Here is a 21,597-nt window from a genome sequence, read left to right on the forward strand (position 1 = left end):
TCCACGATTAGGATTAGATAACTGAGAGAAACCGTTTAAAGGAAGGAGGATTTATTATTATTATTATTATTATTATTATTATTATTATTATTATTATTGTTATTACTATTATTAAATTTTCTGGTGCACAATTTTAGGGGGTTTAAGGCTATGCTTGGCTGGATCTCCTGATTTGCTCTGGAGTAAAGCAGAATTATCACGACAACAGGAGTGTTTGGTTGAGGTTTCTCACCTAAAGCAACCAGGAAGCAGCAAGAAACAAGTCAGGCCCAGGATAAAATACCCCAGCAAGGTATACCTACCTCCTCCAGCAAGTCCCCTCCTTCCTAAACAGTGCCATCAGCTATGGTCCAGAGACATGTCATATTCAAACCATAAGAATCTCTAACCAAATAACTCAAGTAGTGTGCAGACTTTTACATTAATGCTTTATTAAAAGAAACACCCCCTTGTCCCTCCCCATGTGCTCCTTGGAATCTCCATGCATGGCCTCCATTTTCAACTGTTTCCTTGGTCACAGAGTTCCAACAGCCATTTTTCCCCCCAGGTAGAAGCTAAAGGAAGAAATGAACAGTAATTTAGAGAAGATGGCCTTCGAGAAAATTCTTTGTTGGAGTAATAGATATAAAAATTATACATGAGACCTGCTGTTTTGTGTACCTGACTACCCAGAATGCAATGAGAAACACCAGTTCTTGATTCTGGAAATCCATAGCACCATCAAGAAGCCAGAAAGCACTACAGGGGGCTGGATAAATAACTGTTCTGAACATGAACACTTTGGTCCTGGGGTCCAGCCATGGTGGGTTCTTCTTTCTTGTCAATTCTCCTTGAGGCAGTAGAGGGGGAAGAGCATTGGCGGAGAGTAAGACTTTTGTCTTAGGAGATATGGGTGTAAGACTTTTGTTTTATGAGATATTTAGGGTTGTTGTATAATAATTAAAAATTCACTTATCTAAGTCTAAGATACTTTGCTACTGTAGCTGACCTGCCTTCTGTGAAACTGTAGTCTCTGGCATTTAGCACCTCATCCTAAAACAGCAGGAGATTAAGTAAAGGATTAATTGCTAGAGCTTTTTCCCTTTTGTCCAGATACCTCTTGCTTGTCAGGCTAGGGGGAAGTTTAGAGCAATAAACTTCTATTGAACTAGGAGAAGAAAATCATTCTTGCAGAAGGAAAAACTTTTACATAAGAAAATATGCATAAACTCACATAAATTCATATACAGATTCATGCATGCTAATTTATACATTTCCATTCAAACCAGTTGGGTTCAACTCACATGTGTTCTCATAATTACACACTTACACACACACACACACACACACACACACCTATACTTACATATGCATTTGGAGTAAAAGACCAAGCACCAGAAAACAGAAAGAACTCACTCATTCTGGATGAAAAATGAGCTCCAACCTTTACTGCATAGAGAAAGAAAAGCTTCTATCCTTTTAATGCTAAATGAATTAAACCCACATTTGTAAGAAGAACGCTTTGTTCCTTTAATAAGACCAAGCCTGCCTTGTTATTAAGAAATGACCTGTTCTGTCCCATGGTAAGGAGAATCCTGCCTGCTTCCTCTGCTCTCTGCAGCTTCTTTTTTTTTTTTTTTCTTTTTTTCGGAGCTGGGGACCAAACCCAGGGCCTTGCACTTGCTAGGCAAGCGCTCTACCACTGAGCTAAATCCCCACCCCTCTCTGCAGCTTCTTATTTTTCTTCCTTCCCTCTGCATTCTGCACATTGCTCTTGGTATTTTATGTTACCTATAGTCTAAGTTATTCCACTCTGCATTCTCCTTCTAACCTTGCTCTTTCCTCCTGCTCTGATGTCACAATAATGCTGTTACTCTCAATGCCTTTTCTCCCAATGCTATGCCTATACTTCTAAGTTCTTCTTGAGTTCAGTTCTGTCTAAAAAGTTCTGTACATATCTGTCTAAAAAATATTCTGTCTAAAATGTTCTCCTCAGCTCAGTTCTGTGTCTTCTTTTTTGTCCTCAGCACTTAGACATCTTTCAGAATACATGATCACATGGTAAAAGTTCATGACAAGTTTACACAGATTCAAGTAATAAATTGAAATAGAAATTTACAAGGGAGAATGTTTACATGCATATCCATTAGGACTAATTTTCCCACCAAACTTTCATATTCTGTCACAACTCCACAGTTTCATCGAGAGTTAATAACATAACTAAGTTATTAGTGATGTTTTGTATAAATAAATCCAATCAATATTTTATCTTCTCTCCTAGCACCTAGAATAAATTGTTAGTTCCCTTTTTATGACCTTTAGTTAATGGTTTTACAACCTCTTGGAATGTGTTCTGGGTAGTAGAAAGTCTGGTTACTATCTAGAAGCAATTAATTGGTGACACATGGGAGACTGATAGAGTTCTCATTGCAGTTTTGGCTATCAGAAAAGGATCTAATAGCAGTCCCACTGTAAAAGAGCTTAATAAACACTGATAAAGTTTTAGGAATTCTTAATAGGGTCATCGTTAAGAATTAAGAAGTCATCTATTTGTCTATACAGCACCACTACAAGACAGTACATCGTCATAGATCTGCAGAGATCTGCTCAAAAGGGTAGGCTAATACCTAGTGATTATCATATCTATTTAATAATAACAGAAAAGCATATTAATAGCAGGAATCTTTCCTAAAATGATTTTCTTCTGGGCCATGCCTATAGGAGCAAATCTATCATGGATTATTATAATCCGAGGCAGACCATCCCAGGAAGATCACCTGCTAGTTATTAGCTTGCCCTCTGATGGCTCCTGACACTTTGGGTTTTGTTTTAATTAAAACGTGGTATTATTTGTGTGTATGTTTATATATGTGTGTGTATGTGCTGTCATGTGCACACCATGGCACACATTGTAGAGGACAGAGGACAACTTTTGGGAGCCAGTTCTCTCTTTCCACCATGTGGATCAAACTCAGATCACCAGTCTTGGCAGCAGGAAATGTTACCCACTGATCAATCCCGTTGGCCCAAACAGTTTGGTGTTTAGAGTACATTCTAAGTCTGCTAATACAATTTAATCATATTAATACAACTCAATCATGGTGGTTTTTTATTCTTTTTAAAAAATTAATGGGTACTGAAAATTAAATAGGGAAACATTCAATAATATGAATGGCATCAAATATTTTTACAGCAAAAGGCTCTGCTTAGGTCAATATGTCAATGTACATCAAAGGCAGGAGGGTCTTTGGTCATTGGTTACACATGTCAGGTTATATCCCAAAGGAATAAGTAAGGGCATGTGAATTTTAATATTCAAAATATAGCCATGTTAATATTAGATGGTAGGCTGGAGCTGAGGATAAGTGTGGAGATTAAAATTGTCGACCAACTATTTTAAAATGAAATAGCTAAGAAATCAATTAGGTCCAAGATTCTCATTTTAAAATATATTATATATTTATGCACAGTTAAATATGCACTACAGTCATAAACAGACATCATTTGGGGTGATTTTTATCTTCTTGCTCAAATATGGCTTTATTTTTCTCCTGGGTAGACTAGGTTGGGAAATTATTCTAAAGGTTTGGAAAGCACCATCCTGTGGTAGGTGCTTCTTCATGAAGAAAAAAAAAGGAGATATAGGGAGACACATAGATTCCGTTCTACCAACTTCTAGAAGGTTCCAGAGAAGTCAAATGTACAACCTTTCTGGTCTGGGCAAGATTCAGAGGAACAGAGAGGCAGATTTATTTATTTATTTATTTTTACCTGTTCTTAGCTTGTAGCACAGACGTTACTGCATCCAGTACTGACACATTGTTCCCCTGGCCCACAGTCCCAGTCGCCACTGCAGAGCTCAGCACAGGTGCCTAAGTCAGAAAAGATCAACTGGAAGCAGGCATGGTGGAGTAAACCTATCATCCCCAGGACTGGTAGGCTGAGGCAGGCAGAGATCATCAGCCAAAGGCCAGCCTGGATTATTCAGTGAGTAACCCTTTTGTAGACAGACAAATAGGCTAGTGAAAACCACTATGCTTTTAATTCAAGTACTAGGGATGACAATCCTCAATTAAGGAGTAAATCTCACCAGTTCCTTTTAACTCAATTCGTAGTAGCATTTGTGAAGTGTTACTATTTCTGTTAAAACAAGGCACACACATAATCTCATTAAAGTAAGTTTACTTTAGAGACATGGATAGAGGGATTGCATCTGTGGAAAGGAAGGGAGAAGGTTGCATCACTTTCCCATGGAGCAGAGAAGGGGATATTCAGACTTGCTGGTTACCTTACAGTCACTCTGTGAACTTAGTCTCCCTAGCTCTGCTTATAGCACGATCCCTAAGTGTTTCTGGTGCTGCTGATGGTTGGAGGTGAGAAAGTTCAAGACCCATTGTCCCTATTCACAGTAGTTTGATCAATCATTAAATATTTATGATCGTTTGCTATACATTAAGGAAGGACAATGACATAAAAAGGGCCTCTTAGAGCCTTCAAATGCAAGTAAGACTTATGTCTAAGGTACTGGAAACAAAGCAGTGTTTCACAAGTGTCCTGCAAGGTGCATCCAGAGAACTCAAGGGGCTCAGAGGAGATAAGACATTATTTTTTGTTCATCAGAAAAGTAAGCCTTGGAGTGCATGGATATTCTCAAGGAAGAATAGTGGGGGAAAGGAATACTGCTGTGAGGAAAGATGCCAAGAGTCACAAGGGGGGAAATGTATTAGGGTAGGGCTTTGGGGAGGTCAGTGTGGTACCTGGGACACAGGACCTACGGAGTCACTCTCAGGACCTGAGACTGACTCTTCAAGCTGCCTTAGACACACTATCTGCCACTCTCAGTTCCCTGGAATAAGAGGAGCCAGGAGGATTGGCAAGCAGAGGTCTGGGCAAGTTTGGGAGCAGGAGAAGTAAACATTGCAGAGGTCAAGCAGGTCACCAGGACCTGTGGATTTGGGACTTCACTTAATAAACCGAGAGAAGGTCCCTTGGGAGGATTATCTGCTGCAAAAGCATAGACAGAACCAGCATTCAACTAGTGAGCACATTGAAGAAGGAAGAGAAGGGCAGACAGAGCTTCTGGGAAGCTATTGCAATGGCAGGGCCGTCGAGTAATCAGGAATGGACACAGTGAGTCAGGGCTGTGAGGTAATCAGGGATGGACACAGTGAGGCAACAGGAGGGCAAAGGACAGAAAAGATGCGAATTGTTTCAAAAACAGGCAGTTGATGGAGTGAAAATGAGAGGCCTAAACTCTATCTAAAGACATTTAGGAGCAAGCAATTCCGCCCAAGATAATCCAGGAAAGAAGCGAACTGCAGTGTGTGAGTTGTGGGGTAGGGGTGGGTGGACAGCATCAGGGCTGCAAAGGTGAGACTTTTCTACATAGAAGAGTCAGGAGTCTCATCCAGAGAACCTGAGAAGAATGTGTCAGGAGTTTAATGAGGCTGTGGTCACCAAGGGGCTAAGGAAGAATGGGCAGAAGATTAAGACTTGTCCTTTGAGGCCAAATGAGGTGAAGTGGATTGTGCTTGTAACCCCAGCATAGGAGGAAAATTGCCATGAGTTTGAGGTCAGCCTGGGCTACAAGGAAGTTCCTAGCCAGCTTGGGCTGCAGTATGAGACTGTCTCAAACAAACAAACAAACAAACAAACAAACAACCCTTTCTGAGAATATTGTTGGTGAAGGAGATTGAGATTGACCTGTGTTTAGCATAATTACAAGAATGTTTTCTGTAGATAGTCAAGGTAGATGCTGGTAGAGAAGGAGACACCTGGGAGATGGGGACCGGCTGAGGGCAAACAGGAGGGGAGAGTCCAGTTTGGTGACCCAGCAAATGGAGAGAGAGAGAAAGCAGGAGAGGAATTCTGTTCTGCAGAACTAAAGAGAACTGTCTGGTTTTCTTTCCTCTATTTTCTCCCCACTTCCTGCCCACACTGGTTCTGGCTGTCTTACTTCTGACACTCGAGGGAAAAGAATGCAACCATTTGCCCGGACATACCTAAAAGCTGCAGAGGTCTCACTGCTGCCTGCAGCTCCTGCACCTTTAGGCTGAGGGTGACGAGGGACACGAAGAGAAGGAAGACTCCTAGCTTCATTCTGCTGCTGAAGGATTTTAGCCAACATGCAGCAGGGCTAGAATTTAAACCTTTCCACCCACTGACCTAGACAGCAAGGCTAGGGGCAGGCCTACACACCACTGAAGCCAAAGCCCCGCCTGGAAACCAGCTTTGCTAGCAACACACACTATGCATGTCCTGTGTAGTGCCACGTTACTCAAGCTGGGCTCCGAGCCAAAGAACACCCTCCTCTGTCCCACGGATAAGCCTCCTAAAGCTGGAAAGCTGGGGCAGGTAAGGGGCTCTCATTCATTTTCAATGAAGTATTAGAGATCTACTCTGGGCCAGGAATGAGCTACGATAAGGAATGCATCCTCAGGGAATGACAAGCCAGGAGCTGGGTGTCAGCAAGGACTCCATCGCTATTTTACTTCTCCCTCCCTGCTCTAGGACAATTGTTCTTGTAACAGAGGACAGGGAGAGGCAGTGGGAGAGCTAGTGGGGTGCGACCACCTGTTGAGGAGACAGTAAATCAGTGTCATTGTTTTCCTCTGCCTTGATGCCCTTATCTCTGCTGTTTGGAGGCTTCATTTTGGGGAACCCCAGCTGTCAATATGCACGTTAAACCCTCCCAGGATGCCTCTCAAGCTGCAAGCTGCTGTGGGACTTGGGGAATGGGGTGAGAGTGACAACCAGCCTAGGTGGAACTTTCATTCCCTTCTTCTTGTAGAGACGCCTACTACTACAGATGAGTGATTTGTAACTCAGACTACCCTTGGTTTGGATGCCAGGGGATATCCCCACTTCTTTCTCTTGTGGTGGGGGAAGGGCACACATAATGTGTCAACTTGACACAAGCTAGAGTCATCAGAGAGAAAGGAGTCTCAGTTAAGGAGAGGCCTCTATGAGATCCAGCTGTAAGGCATTTTCTCAACTAGTGACCAAAGCGGGAGGGCCTAGCCCATCATGTGTGATGCCATCCCTGGGTTGACGGTCCTGGCTTCTTTAAGAAAGCAGACTGAGCAAGTCAGTAATCAGTTTCCTTCCATGGCTCCTGCCTCCAGGTCCCAGGCCTGCTTGAGTATCTGTCCTGACTTCCTCCAGTGATCTGGCAGTGCAAGCCAAATGACTGCTTTCCTCCCCAAATGGCTTTTTGGTTATGGTGTTTCATTGCAGTAATAGAAACCGTAAGTAAGACAAACACTATCTCATAAATACCTTAACATGAAATGAGCTGAAAGCAGGGAGTAAGAGGGGGAGTGAGAAGTCACAGTATCTGTTGACCCTTTGTAGGTGTCTCGGGAAATGGTTGATTTCACTTTAGAGAGTGAGTATTTGGGCTGGGGTTATAGCTTAATGGTAGAGGGCTTGAGGTCCTAAGTTCAATTCTTAGGAACATACACACACACACACACACACACACACACACACACACACACAGAGACAGACAGACAGACAGACAGACACATACAGAGAGACACAGACACAGACACAGACACAGACAGACAGACAGACAGACACACTCACAGTAAGGGGAGGGAGGAGGAGGGAGAAGAAAAAACTTCATGTTTCACGAGGACCATGGTCCCTAATTCTGGAGCTATAGGAAGAGTCTTCCTTTCATCTGTCACAGCTCTCATGTCCACAAGTTGGAGGTCCTTCTGACGAACAACTGATGCCATCAACTGCTCGCTCTCCCTAGAGGGTTAAAAGACAGAGTTATGGGCCATGCAGAAAGTATTTTTGCATGCTGCTTTAACTCCACTCTGCCTAGCCCAAAGGGAGATCCACTGGTGAACGATTTCTGCAGTAGTCTAAAGTCTGGCAGATCACTGACTTCTCGTCACTGATAAAATACCTGGCTCATGCAACTGGAGGGAGGAAGGATTTATTCTGCCTCACGGCTCACTGAGGGTGGGGGAGGCATAGCAAAGTATGCAGCTACGACTTCTCACAGCTTTGCAGACAAGAACAGGGAAAAAGAGACAGAGACAGAGAGACACACAGAGAGATAGAGAGACAGAGAGAGATGAAGAGACACAGAGAGAAACAGAGACAGAGAGGTACACACAGACATCAGGTCCTAAGCACTCCATCCCATCCCCAGTACCCTGCTTCTCTCAAGCAAGCTCTAGCTCCTCAGGTTTCTGAAGCCTCCCCAGACAGCACAGCGCCCCTTACTAGAGACCAAGTGTTCAAACATCCAAGCCCATGCTGGGGACAATTCACACTGGTGCAGAATGCCTACTGAAGATTTTAGAGTTCTTAAGCACCGAAGGGGTTACACAGTGCGTTTTCATGTAATTTTGTATTTTCAGCACACCTGAGACCTGAAATAAAAACATTTTCTGAAATTGCACAAAAGTTGAAGGCATGTGGTTATCATTCTCATTTCTTTTCAGGCAGCCTTAATTCTGATTTTACTTCTGGTGCCCTAAGCATGCACTTATTGGGTCCCAAGAGATACTCAGAGCTGAGTGGGGACCTGCGAGTTTGAGGGCTATATTCCATCCTGCCCCCTCATGTCTTCTCTTGTGCCCCACTTGTCTCCAGCATCCAGGCACTCCCGGCTGCTCTGTTTCATTCACCGTGCTGGGTACAGTGACCTTTAACCTGCCCAACTCAGGCTCTGCCTGGAACACAGAATTCCTTTCCCCTTCTTCCGGGAATGTGGGCATTCTTGTCTGTCAGAAGTCAAGTCCTTATCTATCTAGTCATCCTAGTTCAAACTTTATCTCTGGAACTTCCCCAAGTCCAAACCCTGGGAGAGTAACTTGGTCTTCGGACCGTCATAGTTCTTATTGATTTCTGTTAGCACATAACACTTAATTACTGCTGCCTTACATTTCTCTCCTGGGAGGATTTGATAGGGAGGAGAGGTTGGTTTGCAGTGCTCCATGATGGGTGTTTATTGTCCTTAGTGACTCTCGGGAGTGATGGTGTAGATTTTATTTTATTTTTCTAGCCAAATGATGATGGGGTGGAGAAAAGATTGAGAGTGGGAGAAGTCGAGGTGGACCTAAATAGAACCCACTCGGGGATCTTGAAGCTGCCAGACCAGGTACTCAATAAAGGTGCACGCCTCAAGATGACAGCACTGGGGCTCAATAAACCTCCACTGCAATCCCACCACGTTGCCACTGAAAGTGTGGCTGTAGGTAGATAAGAATTCACTCTAGCCAATAAAGAACTATGTTCATTTTGAACCAGTTTATGCATCTGCTAGCGTGCGCCATAGCTGGCGTGCCGTGGAGGGGTTATGGAGGAAGCAGGTGTGGGACTTATCCCTAAAGAGCTTCCACTCTAAAGGAGGAAAACGAACAAAGAGTCTACAGAAACCCTGCTGGCTGAGAGCAAAGTCTAAACTTGACCCAGGCTTGAGTCATTTTGGAAGAGGGGACCTTAAGTGAGAAATGGCAGTTGAGAAAACGTCCCCACCAGATTGGCCTGTGGACAAGCCAGTAGGACATTTTTAAATTAGTGATTCATGTAGGAAGGCCCCCCCAATCTATTGTGCGTGGTACCACACCTGGGCTGGCGGTCCTACGAGCCATAGGAAAGCAGGCCAAGCAAGCCATCTGGAACAAGCCAGTAAGCAGCGCCTCTCCATGGCTTCAGCATCAGCCCTTGCCTCCAGGCCCCTTCACTGACTTCCTTCAGCAATGGAGTGTGACCTGAGAGTTGTAAGTTGAAATAAAACCTTTCTTCCCCAAGTTATTTATGGTCACGGTGTTTTAATCACAGCAACAGAAACCCTGGCTAAGACAGAGAGTGCTTTGTTTACAGAAATAAAAAGTAGAAACCGAAAGTCACCTTGCTTGCCCAGGACTACCAAGGGTGACTCCATTTGCATTTTGCATGGGTGCTCTCCACTCTCAGCGCTCAGTGTACAGATGCCCTTGCTAGATTTATCCTAACTTGTGTCAGACTATTTTATGCTGCCAATTAAGTAGAGTGTATACCTCAAGAAACTTCATTTTCCCTTGTTTAGAATGAGAGGCCGACAAGACTGGTGCTGGAGAAGAAGCACATTGCAGACATGAACCAAGGGAGTGAGTGTTCACCTGCCTTCACTGAGCACTGGCTGTATTCCGGGCTAAGGTCTCCACCAGTGTTTTTGCAGACATACCTGTGTGTAATGCTCCAACAGACAGGCAGGTGGTTTACAGTTACAGTGTTGATTGCCCCATAAGAGGATCTGTGTGAGGATGTGGCAGAGCCATCTTTGCCTCACTGTCGCTTCAGCTCTGCCTTTCACTCCTCTCTGACCCCCTTTCTCTGTCTTGAATCATGCGAGGGAGAGAGTGATCACCAGGACACCGAAGGTGGGAATTTGACCAGTGGTGCGTCAGCCAGCCATCTTCCCAAGTAATAGTACAGGTGAAGCCTGTGAGCTACACACACACACACACACACACACACACACACAGAGAGAGAGAGAGAGAGAGAGAGAGAGCGGTCTGCACTTATGTCTGTGTCCTGTGCTATCCTCTCCCTGTCCTAATACTAAAACTCACTAACCTTGCTCTCTTCTGACTCACCCTGAAGTTCTTTTCTGTGGTAAAGAGCTGGTTTTACCTGAGTGGATGCCCCTAGATGTTGCCACTGGCAGTTCTGGGCTGCTGTGCTGACAGGGGTCTTCCTGTACTGGGTATATGAGATGAAAAAATAATACAGGAGATATGTGTTCATACTCTTGGTGCGGACCCTTTAAACCATCAGCTATCAGTCCTGTGAGGGCTTACCAAAGGCATTACTAGTAGTTCATGGTTCCCATACATGAACAAGAGGCAATTTCTGATTAAAAAGTCATTCGTTTGGGCAAGCTCAAAGAAAAAGTTACAGGCAATACAGAGTACAACACTGTCTAGGGGAGACTGCACCACCCAGAGGGCTCCTGTTCTTGATAAGAATGCTTGCAAGGTGGAGTGGTTGTGACAACATTGATTATTGAGAACTGGTGTTCCAAATACCAGCAGCCCTGCCCCTTAGTCCTGAAACTAGAGCGTGAGACCTGGCGGGGGCTGAAGGGTAAGGTCCACGCCCCAGGAGGGTGAGACGCGTGTGTCCACCCACCTATAGCTCTTCTTCATCTGAACCAGATCTAGATAGTGTAACTGCTAAGATTCTGCTGAGCACCAGAGCCGGACCGTCTGCACTCGACCCCAGCCTAGCAGACACCTGTGCAATTGAGGACACATTCTTAAACTCCAGCATCGTGTTGCTGAGGAAGTCTCCTTGGTTTCAGCATAGATGGGCCAAGACGGAGAGGATACCACATGCCCTCTCACTGAGCCAGGCTGGCATAAGCAACCTGGGTCAAGACAGGCGTTTGGAAGCCTGACCCTGAAAAGTATCTGATGTTTCTGAATGAGAGACCTTTCTCTTAGCATTGAGTAATGTTGTGCTTTCATACCTGTATGCCAAGTGGAGGAAAGTAGCCTTTCCCCCTCATAGTTGAGACTACTAAAGAATGGAGGCCACTTTGAGTGACAGACAGAAATGGGGTGGGGAGAAAGGGAATGGGCATGGACCAGACAGTTGGATGTGTTATATTAGATACATACACACACATGCAAAAACACTTCCTCCTCTTCCTCCTCCTCTTCCTCCTCCTCCTCCTCCTCCTCTTCCTCCTCTCCCTCCTCCTCCTCTTCCTCCCCATGTTTCTGGCTATGTATGTATTGGTGTATACATGCATGTGTATATGCAGATGCACACACCTATGTCTTCATATAACCAGGCCAAAGAGAATACCAGGTGTCCCACTCCCTGGCTCTCTACCCTTGAGGCAGGGTCTCTCACTGAAGTGGAGCATGCTGGCAGCCAGCCAGCCCCCATGATCCTCCTGAGGATCACCACATTCTTACTACATCTCAATAGCACCTACCCATTCTGTGATTCTGTCGTAACGTCGTGTCACCTGTTAGATAATTTCCCGTGACTGGGATGGCACATCTCTAAGGTAAACAACTTACAGAGAGGCAAGGTTTGTTCTGGCTCAGGATTTCACAAGTTCCCATCAATAGTTAGTCAACTGCATTCCTTCTCGGCCCCAAAGCAAAACCGTGCCTCATGATCAGACCATGGGGCAGAGAAAAGTTTGTCTACCTCAGGGCAGGCAGCAGGTAGAAAAAGAGGGAGGAGCAGCGAGTGGTCCCTGTATCTACTTTAAGTTCATGCCTCCAGTGACCAATCTTCTTCAAACTATACCAAACCTCCAAGATATTTCGCCACCTCTGAATGGTGCCAGAGGCTAAAGATGGTGCCTTTACCACACAGGCCTTCCTGTGGACAGTTGTCGAACACCCTCACACTTTTAGCCTACTGAGGTGGCGGGTGTTTGGGGTGGTGTGTAAGTTGGGGGTGGTGGTTTGGGGTATGTCAATATTTTGTCACACAAGCAAGGGAATATTTGTGACCCTCCAGGATTTCTGCACAAGAACGAGACAGTGACGTTCAGAGGGAAGGGTAAGGCCGACAAGTGCTTTGCACTTACCCAGAAATAAATGCAGACTCACAGGCCATCCACATCTGCCCATGGCACAGATCCTTTGGAAGAAATGAAGATTCTTGGATTCCACTCCAGACCTACTGAAACAGAAGCCCTGGGGTTGGGGTGCAGGGATCTGGAGTTTAATGAGACACTTCCCCCCAGAGGGATGCTCTTGCTGCACTTGTGATCCATTAAAAACCCTCTTACTCTATCAAGTTAGCAGTGTGGAGGATGCGTACTGGATTCTGCACTCACATGTTAAGTGAATCCATTGGGTGGGCCTAGTTGGCACTGAGATGCCACCATCAGCTGGCTTCTCCAGATACTCTTCCCATTGCCCACGTATCTAAGCTTGGCCCAAGCCTGAGAGAATGAATGCGTTTTCAAGCTGTTCTTGCATTATGCATTCCGTCTCGGCTCCTCTGGCCTCAGGTCACTTTGACACATTTCCTAGATTTACAGCAGCAACAATCAATTCTAGGCTTTCTGTAAAGAAGCCAGGGGTATAGAGGTGCAGTGACACTCACATCCACCAGGTGGCAGCACGAACACTGGGACGTTGGCAGCTTGACTGAAAAGCCTGTATGTTTCACGTATGGGTTGGGGAGCAAGGTTTGGGCTAACTCCCTTACAACGCTGTAATTTCCAGCTCTTGCCGAGAATAAGAATAAGTTTATATCTTAATGTTATCTAAACTTGTTTTTACTAAGAGTATTTCCAGCTTTTTCCACTTTATAATGACTTCTAAGCAAAATATTATCTACCTGTGTCCTCATGGTCTTCTGCCCATAGAAGAGTGATGTATTTCCTGATTCTCAGATACCAAGGCTTCTTCCTTTCTCTTTGCATCCAGTGTAAGGACAGGGCTTACTGCTATGGTGTCGATTTTGACATCATTGCATGATGGGCTATGTGTAGCTACGGACACACAGTATAGTGTGTGTGTGTGTGTGTGTGTGTGTGTGTGTGTGTGTGTGTGTGTGGTATTTATGTATGCATTTGTCTTTGTGTGTATGTGTGTATATGTCTTTGTGTGTATGTCTATGTATGTGTGTGCATGTGTATGTGTGTGTCCATGTGTATAGAAGTTGTCACTTAGGATGTCAATGTGGTTTTCTCTGTGAGAAGACAGGATAATATCCTTTCTGAATTTTCCCACCTTAAATACATATGACTTGTATAATAAGGTAAAAACAGAGGCTTTTGTGCTCAAAAAGTCTGGGAAAGCGTCTGTGATCTACTCTTCACCCCAGGCAGACAGACTTAAGAGCCAAGAGCCTGAGCACTAACCGTGGAAGTAAGGAAGGTCAGGGCAGAGCTGGGCATGCGCTCACTGGGCTGTGTGGGGTGTGGACCTGGCCAGGGCTTGGTGCTTCTACCTGATTCCAATGCTGGAGAGCAGACATGACCATGTCCCTTCTTGATATATGATTCCACAGACCCAGGTCCCTTGGCAGCCGCCCACACAGATCTCTGAAGACAGAAATGACACCATGAACACAGACAAACCTCCGAGATATGTCCCTGGAAGTGTGATGCCAGCCATTGGCAATGAGGAAACGGGTCTCCTCCTAGACAGTATTATTATTATTTTTTTATTAACTTGAGTATTTTTTTTTCTTTTCTTTTTTTAGGAGCTGGGGACCGAACCCAGGGCCTTGCGCTTGCTAGGCAAGCGCTCTACCACTGAGCTAAATCCCCAACCCCTACTTGAGTATTTCTTATTTACATTTCGAGTGTTATTCCCTTTCCTGGTTTCTGGGCAAACATCCCCCTCCCCCTTCCCCTTCTTTATGGGTGTTCTCCTCCCCATCCTCCCCCCTTGTCGCCCTCTCCCCAACAATCTAGTTCACTGGGGGGTTCAGTCTTAGCAGGACCCAGGGCTTCCCCTTCCACTGGTGCTCTTACTAGGCTATTTATTGCTACCTATGAGAGTCCAGAGTCCAGGGTCAGTCCATGTATAGTCTTTAGGTAGTGGCTTAGTCCCTGGAAGCTCTGGTTGCTTGGCATTGTTGTACATATGGGGTCTCGAGCCCCTTCAAGCTCTCCCAGTTCTTTCTCTGATTCCTTCAACGGGGTCCCATTCTCAGTTCAGTGGTTTGCTGCTGGCATTCGCCTCTGTATTTGCTGTATTCTGGCTGTGTCTCTCAGGAGCGATCTACATCTGGCTCCTGTCGGCCTGCACTTCTTTGCTTCATCCATCTTGTCTAATTGGATGGCTGTATATGTATGGGCCACATGTGGGACAGGCTCTGAATGGGTGTTCCTTCTGTGTCTGTTTTAATCTTTTGCCTCTCTATTCCCTGCCAAGGGTATTCTTGTTCCCTTTTAAAGAAGGAGTGAAGTATTCACATTTTGATCATCCGTCTTGAGTTTCATTTGTTCTAGGCATCTAGGGTAATTCAAGCATTTGGGCTAATAGCCACTTATCAATGAGTGCATACCATGTGTGTTTTTCTGTGATTGCTTACCTCACTCAGGATGATATTTTCCAGTTCCAACCATTTGCCTACATTTAATTTCATAAAGTCATGGTTTTTGATAGCTGAGTAATATTCCATTGTGTAGATGTACCACATTTTCTGTATCCATTCCTCTGTTGAAGGGCATCTGGGTTCTTTCCAGCTTCTGGCTATTATAAATAAGGCTGCGATGAACATAGTGGAGCACGTGTCTTTTTTATATGTTGGGCATCTTTTGGGTATATGCCCAAGAGAGGTATAGCTGGATCCTCAGGCAGTTCAATGTCCAATTTTCTGAGGAACCTCCAGACTGATTCCCAGAATGGTTGTACCAGCCTAGACAGTATTATTATAGACTGTATTGGAATGTGAAATATAATGTGATATAAAATAACACAGTTACTGGCATACCATAGAAAACATGGGAATAGTGCCTGCCAACCTTTTAATGGTAATTATTTCAAAAACAGAAACTTACAGACAGAGCTGATCTTTTCGCTTATAGTACCGAAACACTTTAACTTTTGCATAACATTTCAAGTTATATATTAGCATGTATCAGGTGTACATATTTATGTGCACTGTGTGATAGTTTAGTTCATATACACATGTAGTGATCAAGTCAGGATAATCACCATGTGTGTCGCCTCAAACACTAATCACTCTGTTTTGGGAGCCTTCAATCTTTACTAGTTATTTATAGTTATAGATAAGAAATTATCTATGTAGACCACAGAGTGAGCTAGTGTGCTATGGGACCAAGGACTCAGTCTGCCACTGTGCTTTGGTGCTAATTATCCAAACCCTTTCTCCTCTATAGTTTTCCTAGATAGCCTCTGACAACCTCTGTTTGCGCTCTACTTCCGTGTTACCAACGTTTTGTTCCTATAATGGTGGGAACACACAGCATTTGCCTTCCTAAGCCTGGCCTACTTCACCTAACACAGTGTCTTTTGGCTTTATCCATGTTGTTGCAAATAATAGTACTTCATTCTTTTCATGACAACACACAGTCCTACCACCCATATATGTACTTGTCTGCTCATCCACCAGTGGACACCTTGGTTGATTTCCTACCCCGGCCATTGTGAATAATGCTGTAGCAGGGAACGCAGATATGCCTTTGATACAATGACTTCATCTCATTTGAATGCCCAGCGGTGGGATTGCTAAGTCAGACGGCAGTCCTGTTTCAAAGTTTTGAGGAACTCTTGAGCTGCTTTCTGTACTAATTTACATTCCTACCGAGACTTCCCCAGTGGGAGTTTCCCTTTCTCTACAGCCTCACTGGTTTTGCTACTTTGGGGCTTTCTAGTTCTAACTGGGGTGAGCTGGTGTCTCCGGTGGTTTTGATTTGCATTTCCATGATTGCATCACTTTGCCTTGTATCGATTCCTTACAAAGAGCTGACTAAAGAGAGGCTGTGTTGTGTCACTACAGTCATAAACCCCAGTCAGGCAGACATCTGAGACGCTGGGTCAAGGTTTCTGTGCCTAAGCTGTTGCAATAGTAGAAATGCCCGAGTCTCTTCTTGGCAGCGGGTGCTGGGGGCTGTACTTGAGAAACAGGGATAAGGGGCAGGGGGCGAGGAGCAGTCCTTGGGCCACACGTGTGCCCTCTTGAAGAAATGGCTTCCCTCGATTTCATATTTGCCTGCTTCTGTTACTTATATTTAGAGAGTCAGCTATCAGGGTAAAGCCTTTCATTACCCAATCAGATAGTCTGTGGAGGCCCCACCAAAAAGAAAGAAAAAAAAAAAAAGAGAAGGAAAGAAAAAAAAGATAAAGACCTTGCATCAATCTGACGGCATGAATGATATGAAGAAACTGTGAGAGGCAGGACAGAAAACCTGAAACATTATTGCCTGTGGACAGCAGAGAGTGACAATTTGGAGTTGTAGCTCACAACGGCTGTAGTTGCAATGCAGCTCTCCAGAGAAGGGAGGGGAAAGGGTATTGAAGTAATTTTACAGGGGTACGGTTTCTGCCGCTCTTTTCCCATTGAGCTCCCAAGCAAACAACACAAAGATATCAGAATTTTTTTTTAACAACTTACACTGGGCAGGTTTTAGACTATTATAACCCAGCTAGGAGATTAATAACCAGATCAGTGCTGGATTACTTGCCAACTTAGTCTTGCTCTGCTCCATGTATGCTCAATGCGAGTTTCTTTTGGCCACACACTCATGGTCCATCCTGTCTCACGGCCACCTCCTTCTTTGCTTACCTTTTTCCTTCTCTCGTGGTCCCTTCCTGTGACCCCCTACTCAATCTCAAGTCCCGCCTTCCTCTCTCTCCTGCTCAATCACAGGCCTTTTATTATCGAATCAGAGATTATAAGGGAGCTAGCTTTATAGCACATCGGTGAATAGAATGTCCACGTCCAGACTGCAACCTGATTGTGGGGCACAGAACTCAGCACTGGAATACACAGTGCACAAGACCAACCCCAATGTAAAGTCGCTAGGGAGAATGGGAGCATGAGGGAGAGCTGAATTAAAGAGGAGGTGCCAGCCAGTCTTTCTGGGGCGCAGAGTAGGACAATGTCGTCATGCTCCAGCATCAGAGGGCAAGCACAAGAAGTGTTATACTGGTAGCCTGCAGAGAAGTGAGCACTGTGCCTATCAGTAGAAACACTGGCATCCTCACGGTGTGGGGAACCAGTACAGAGTGCACACAGGTGTCCCTGCCACACCCACCCACCATGGTCTAGCTATGAGGCTCCTATGTCTAGAGGATGAGGCCCAGGTTTTTGAAATTAATGCTTATGGCTAAATGATGGCTTCACCCTGCGCACACCTTTTCTTTAGACTGACAAGATGCTCGAGGAGAGGGCTTGTCATCCACAGTTCTGGAGCTTTCCTGACCACGGAGAAGGAGAAAGCATGAGGCAGAAGAGAAGAGTTCTTTGCCATGGCTCTGCAGTGCAGGAGTGTCTGTGATTTCCCAGTTTCCTTGTTTGAATCGTGAATTCCTTTTTCACAGTTAAAGAGATGTGGGAGTGGGGTTGGGGATTTAGCTCAGCGGTAGAGCGCTTGCCTAGGAAGCACAAGGCCCAGGGTTCGGTCCCCAGCTCCGAAAAAAAAAAAAAAAAAAAAAAAAAAAAAAGAGATGGGAGGGGGGTGTAAGCCAGTTCCATATCAAACACACAGTGTGCCAGGGCTAAACGTCTAGTGTGATCTTCAATTTCTGGTTCATGGCTTCTGTCCAGGAGACAGCAATACGACTACAGAGAAGAGAGGGAACGGGTGGCAGCTTTCCTTGTGCCCGAGCTCCCGTGGGGGCAGTTGCTATTTGAGAGGGGCAGAGCATACCTGATGGGGGTCATGATGGATGGAGCTTGGGTGGTAAAAAGCCTGATTATGTCCCAAGCGCCAGAGCATCTCCCCCAACCCCTCAACCGCTTTTAAACTCATCCCCATCCTTAGCCATCCTCCCATTTCTCTTTTGTAAGCCCCTTTATTTCAATGGCAAAGTAAGCCCAGTTTGGTAACACGCTCACAGCACACATGACACAGTGAGGAGAATATCCCAGGGTTTAAGTACCATGGGCTTATTGTTCTTATCTTTCCAGACTTCTAGTTCTGTGGCTTCCCTATCCAGTGGCAGTTGCTCAGGGAGTCGTGTGCCATAGCCTGGAAGAAAGGGGCCAGGGCTCAGCAGGGACTTTCAAATTAGACATCAGCAGGACGTACTGAGAAAGAAAGGTTGTTTTTTTTTTGTTTTTTTTTTATATATATATATCTGGGAAGCATAAGATTTAGCTGAGTAAAGGCACGGAAAGGACACAGGATGTGAGCCACTTTCATCCTAGAAAAGAGGAAAAGCTTTCAGGTCATAAGGAAGAGGGGGAGTTCCTGGAACAACACCATCAGAGTGCATCATTTATAAATCCTCTGACTTCTCCCTGCCTATGGTTTAGGCAACTTAACATCTTAACCCTCTGACACTTCATGGAAACATGCACTGATTCCAGGTACAAATAATAAGAAAATATTAGAAAAACTTAAACATTTTATTGTGGAAAGTAAAACACACTAATCCTCCCTCCCTCTCTCTTTTCCCTCTCTCCCTCCCACTCCCCCTGCCCCGTGTGTGTGTGTGTGTGTGTGTGTGTGTGTGTGTGTGTGTGTGTGTGTTTCATGCCACATTTCCAAATACATTGTTTGGAAATTATGTTAACTTATGTTTCAGGTCTGAGAAAGTTATTCCATATATACTAGTAAAAAACAATACAAGAAAATCACAAATCTTAATCACATGCGATTAGTCTGTACAACAGGAAAGAACATAAGAAGCACATGGCCCAACAAGATGAGGATGTGTCTCCTTTGATGGTGGCATTAAAGCATTCTTTAAGATCTTCTTTTCGTGTAGATTCTGATTTTTCTGTAGTGAGTATGGATAAATGTGCATTCACTGAGAGATTCGGTTAACCACCTCCAAAGGGTCTCATACTTGAAAATGTTGGTTCTGAGACAGGTCTTTTCCTCTGAGAAGGGTAGGGGAAGTCACAGGATGCAGCTAGCTTTCTGCTGCATTTTTGGTAACCACACGATTGGGGAAACATTAGTCTTGGTCAATCGCCAGGTGGTAGTTCTGTAATGTTTAAATAGGATGTAGTTCATTTCACTATGTCTAATGTACGTAGCTTCATTAAAATGTGGGTTTTTTTTAAACGAAATCTCAATTGTTCAATTTAACTGATGAAGACTTGGAAGTCAGGTCCTCGGGTGAAAGCCTGCTGTTTCAAAGGGACAGAGGAGACCTCAGCTGAGCTTCCCCCACAGCTGATGTCCCAAAGGAAAGGCCTCCTCCACACGACCTCAAAACCCCTCAGATTGAATGTCCCTCCATTCTACTTCCGTCCTACTTCCTGTCTGTCTCTCTATTCTTCCTCTTTTTTTTTTTTTTTTTCATTTTTTTCGGAGCTGGGGACCGAACCCAGGGCCTTGCGCTTGCTAGGCAAGCACTCTACCACTGAGCTAAATCCCCAACCCCTCTATCCTTCCTCCTGATTCCTCTTACTCTCTATGTTTTTTTTTCAACGTTCATTCTCTGTTAACTGGTTGCTTGCTCTGCCTCTTGACCTATCTGTGGTTGACCTAACTTAATCCTGTTTACAATATTTAAGCAGGAAGCTCTTGCATTGAAGGCGTTTGCTAGGGTTGTGCCACACCACAAATAACAACAGGTTTTTTTTTTCTTCCAGTAAATAATACAATCTCTAGGTTCATAATGTGACCAAATAGTCTGCAACATTTCCACATTTTGTCAAAATAAAAAGAAAAGATTTTAACAACAACACAGTCAAACTAGTTACACAAATGAAGGTATTTCTACCGAGCTTTCCACAGTGTCCAGGTGCACATTTGGCAGCCTTAGAATTAAGTATTTTGAGTTCGAAGTTCTGTAAAATGTTCATGTCAGTCTCATGTGAACCCAGCATTTAACAAACTGATTGAGGAATTAGAAATACGGCTGATATTGGGTCTCATGTTTATGATGCTACTCTGATAGGAGAAGTCATTTCTAAAAGTTTTAAGAAAAGTCAAAACGTCATCCGTCTTGACTGTGGCAAGCCAGGTTATTTGAAAAGGGAGTGTAGACAAGGTGTTCCTAGAAACAATGTCTTTTTCCTAGAGATAATACAAAACGGAGCCTTCTGGAGTATACAGAAAGTGTGGCAAAGGCTGGCACGGGACTAATGAGTGCAGATCAACAAGGGGCAGACAAGGTAACCCTTTGCCATTAGGAGATACCTAAGAGTCCTCCCAAAGACTCTGAGATCGAATTCAATTTAATTGTTTCCTGTCAGCATCAGGAAAACTCATCCACAGAGCAACTAAAAGGTTCGGTGCTGGGGTTGGGGATTTAGCTCAGTGGTAGAGCGCTTGCCTAGCAAGCGCAAGGCCCTGTGTTCGGTCCCCAGCTCAAAAAAAAAAAAAAAAAAAAAAAAAAAGAAAAGAAAAGAAAAAAAAAAGATTTGATGCTTTAGGGGAACACCCATATAGAAGGGGAGGGGGAGGGGTTAGGGGGATGTTGGCCCAGAAACCCGGAAGGGGAATAACAATCGAAATGTAAGTAAGAAATACTCAAGTTAATAAAGATGGAAAAAAAAAAAGATTTGATGCTTGTTGTTAAAAAAAAAAAATACTGCTCTGAATGTAATAAGGACAGAACGGCGTCAGGAGATAAAACAGCCTCAGGAGAGAGCAGAAAACAAGTATTTTAGCAAATTTATATAAATGACCAGAGACCAAAGCTAAAAATATAAACAAATGGCCTTAAAATGGAGGGTTTTGCAGACACAGGAGCAGATGGAACAATAATTTCACCCAAATCTTGGCATCTAGATTGGCCTGTTCTGGAGCTAAATATTCAGCTTCTAGGGATTGAAACTTTATCTCAGGTAAAACAAAGTGCAAGATGGGCCAAGTATTAGGACCAGACATAAAAATAACTTTTATTTGCCAGACGTCATTGTCATCTCAGAGGCTCACTGCTGAATAAGCTTCGCCTTTCTAGTTCTCTCTGAACTCTGGCTGGCTGGTTCAACTCAAACTCCTCTCCAAGCTGACTGAGTCAGTGGGGCTTCTCT

General features: G+C 44.4%; 1 protein-coding gene across 1 annotated transcript; it reads right to left on the reverse strand.

Moving 5' to 3' along the window:
- Window positions 1–407: 407 nt before the first annotated feature.
- LOC116910061 (protein Wfdc21) lies at window positions 408–6,098 on the reverse strand. Its single transcript, XM_032913872.1, has 3 exons — window positions 5,982–6,098; window positions 3,751–3,851; window positions 408–554 (listed from the first exon to the last, which is right to left on the reverse strand). The coding sequence occupies exons 1-2, from the start codon at window positions 6,076–6,078 to the stop codon at window positions 3,757–3,759; spliced, it is 192 nt and encodes a 63-aa protein (XP_032769763.1). The 5' UTR covers window positions 6,079–6,098; the 3' UTR covers window positions 408–554; window positions 3,751–3,756.
- Window positions 6,099–21,597: the final 15,499 nt, after the last annotated feature.

Source organism: Rattus rattus, chromosome 9, assembly GCF_011064425.1.
Source record: "Rattus rattus isolate New Zealand chromosome 9, Rrattus_CSIRO_v1, whole genome shotgun sequence".
In the NCBI taxonomy this organism is placed as follows: domain Eukaryota; kingdom Metazoa; phylum Chordata; class Mammalia; order Rodentia; family Muridae; genus Rattus; species Rattus rattus.

Bases quoted from the DNA above. Each gene is read 5' to 3' on its own strand.
- LOC116910061 (XM_032913872.1), bottom strand. From the start codon at position 6,078: ATGAAGCTAGGAGTCTTCCTTCTCTTCGTGTCCCTCGTCACCCTCAGC. The intron at 3,852-5,981 runs GTATGTCCGGGC...TTTCTGACTTAG, and splicing joins GAGACCTCTGCAGCTTTTAG to GCACCTGTGCTGAGCTCTGC.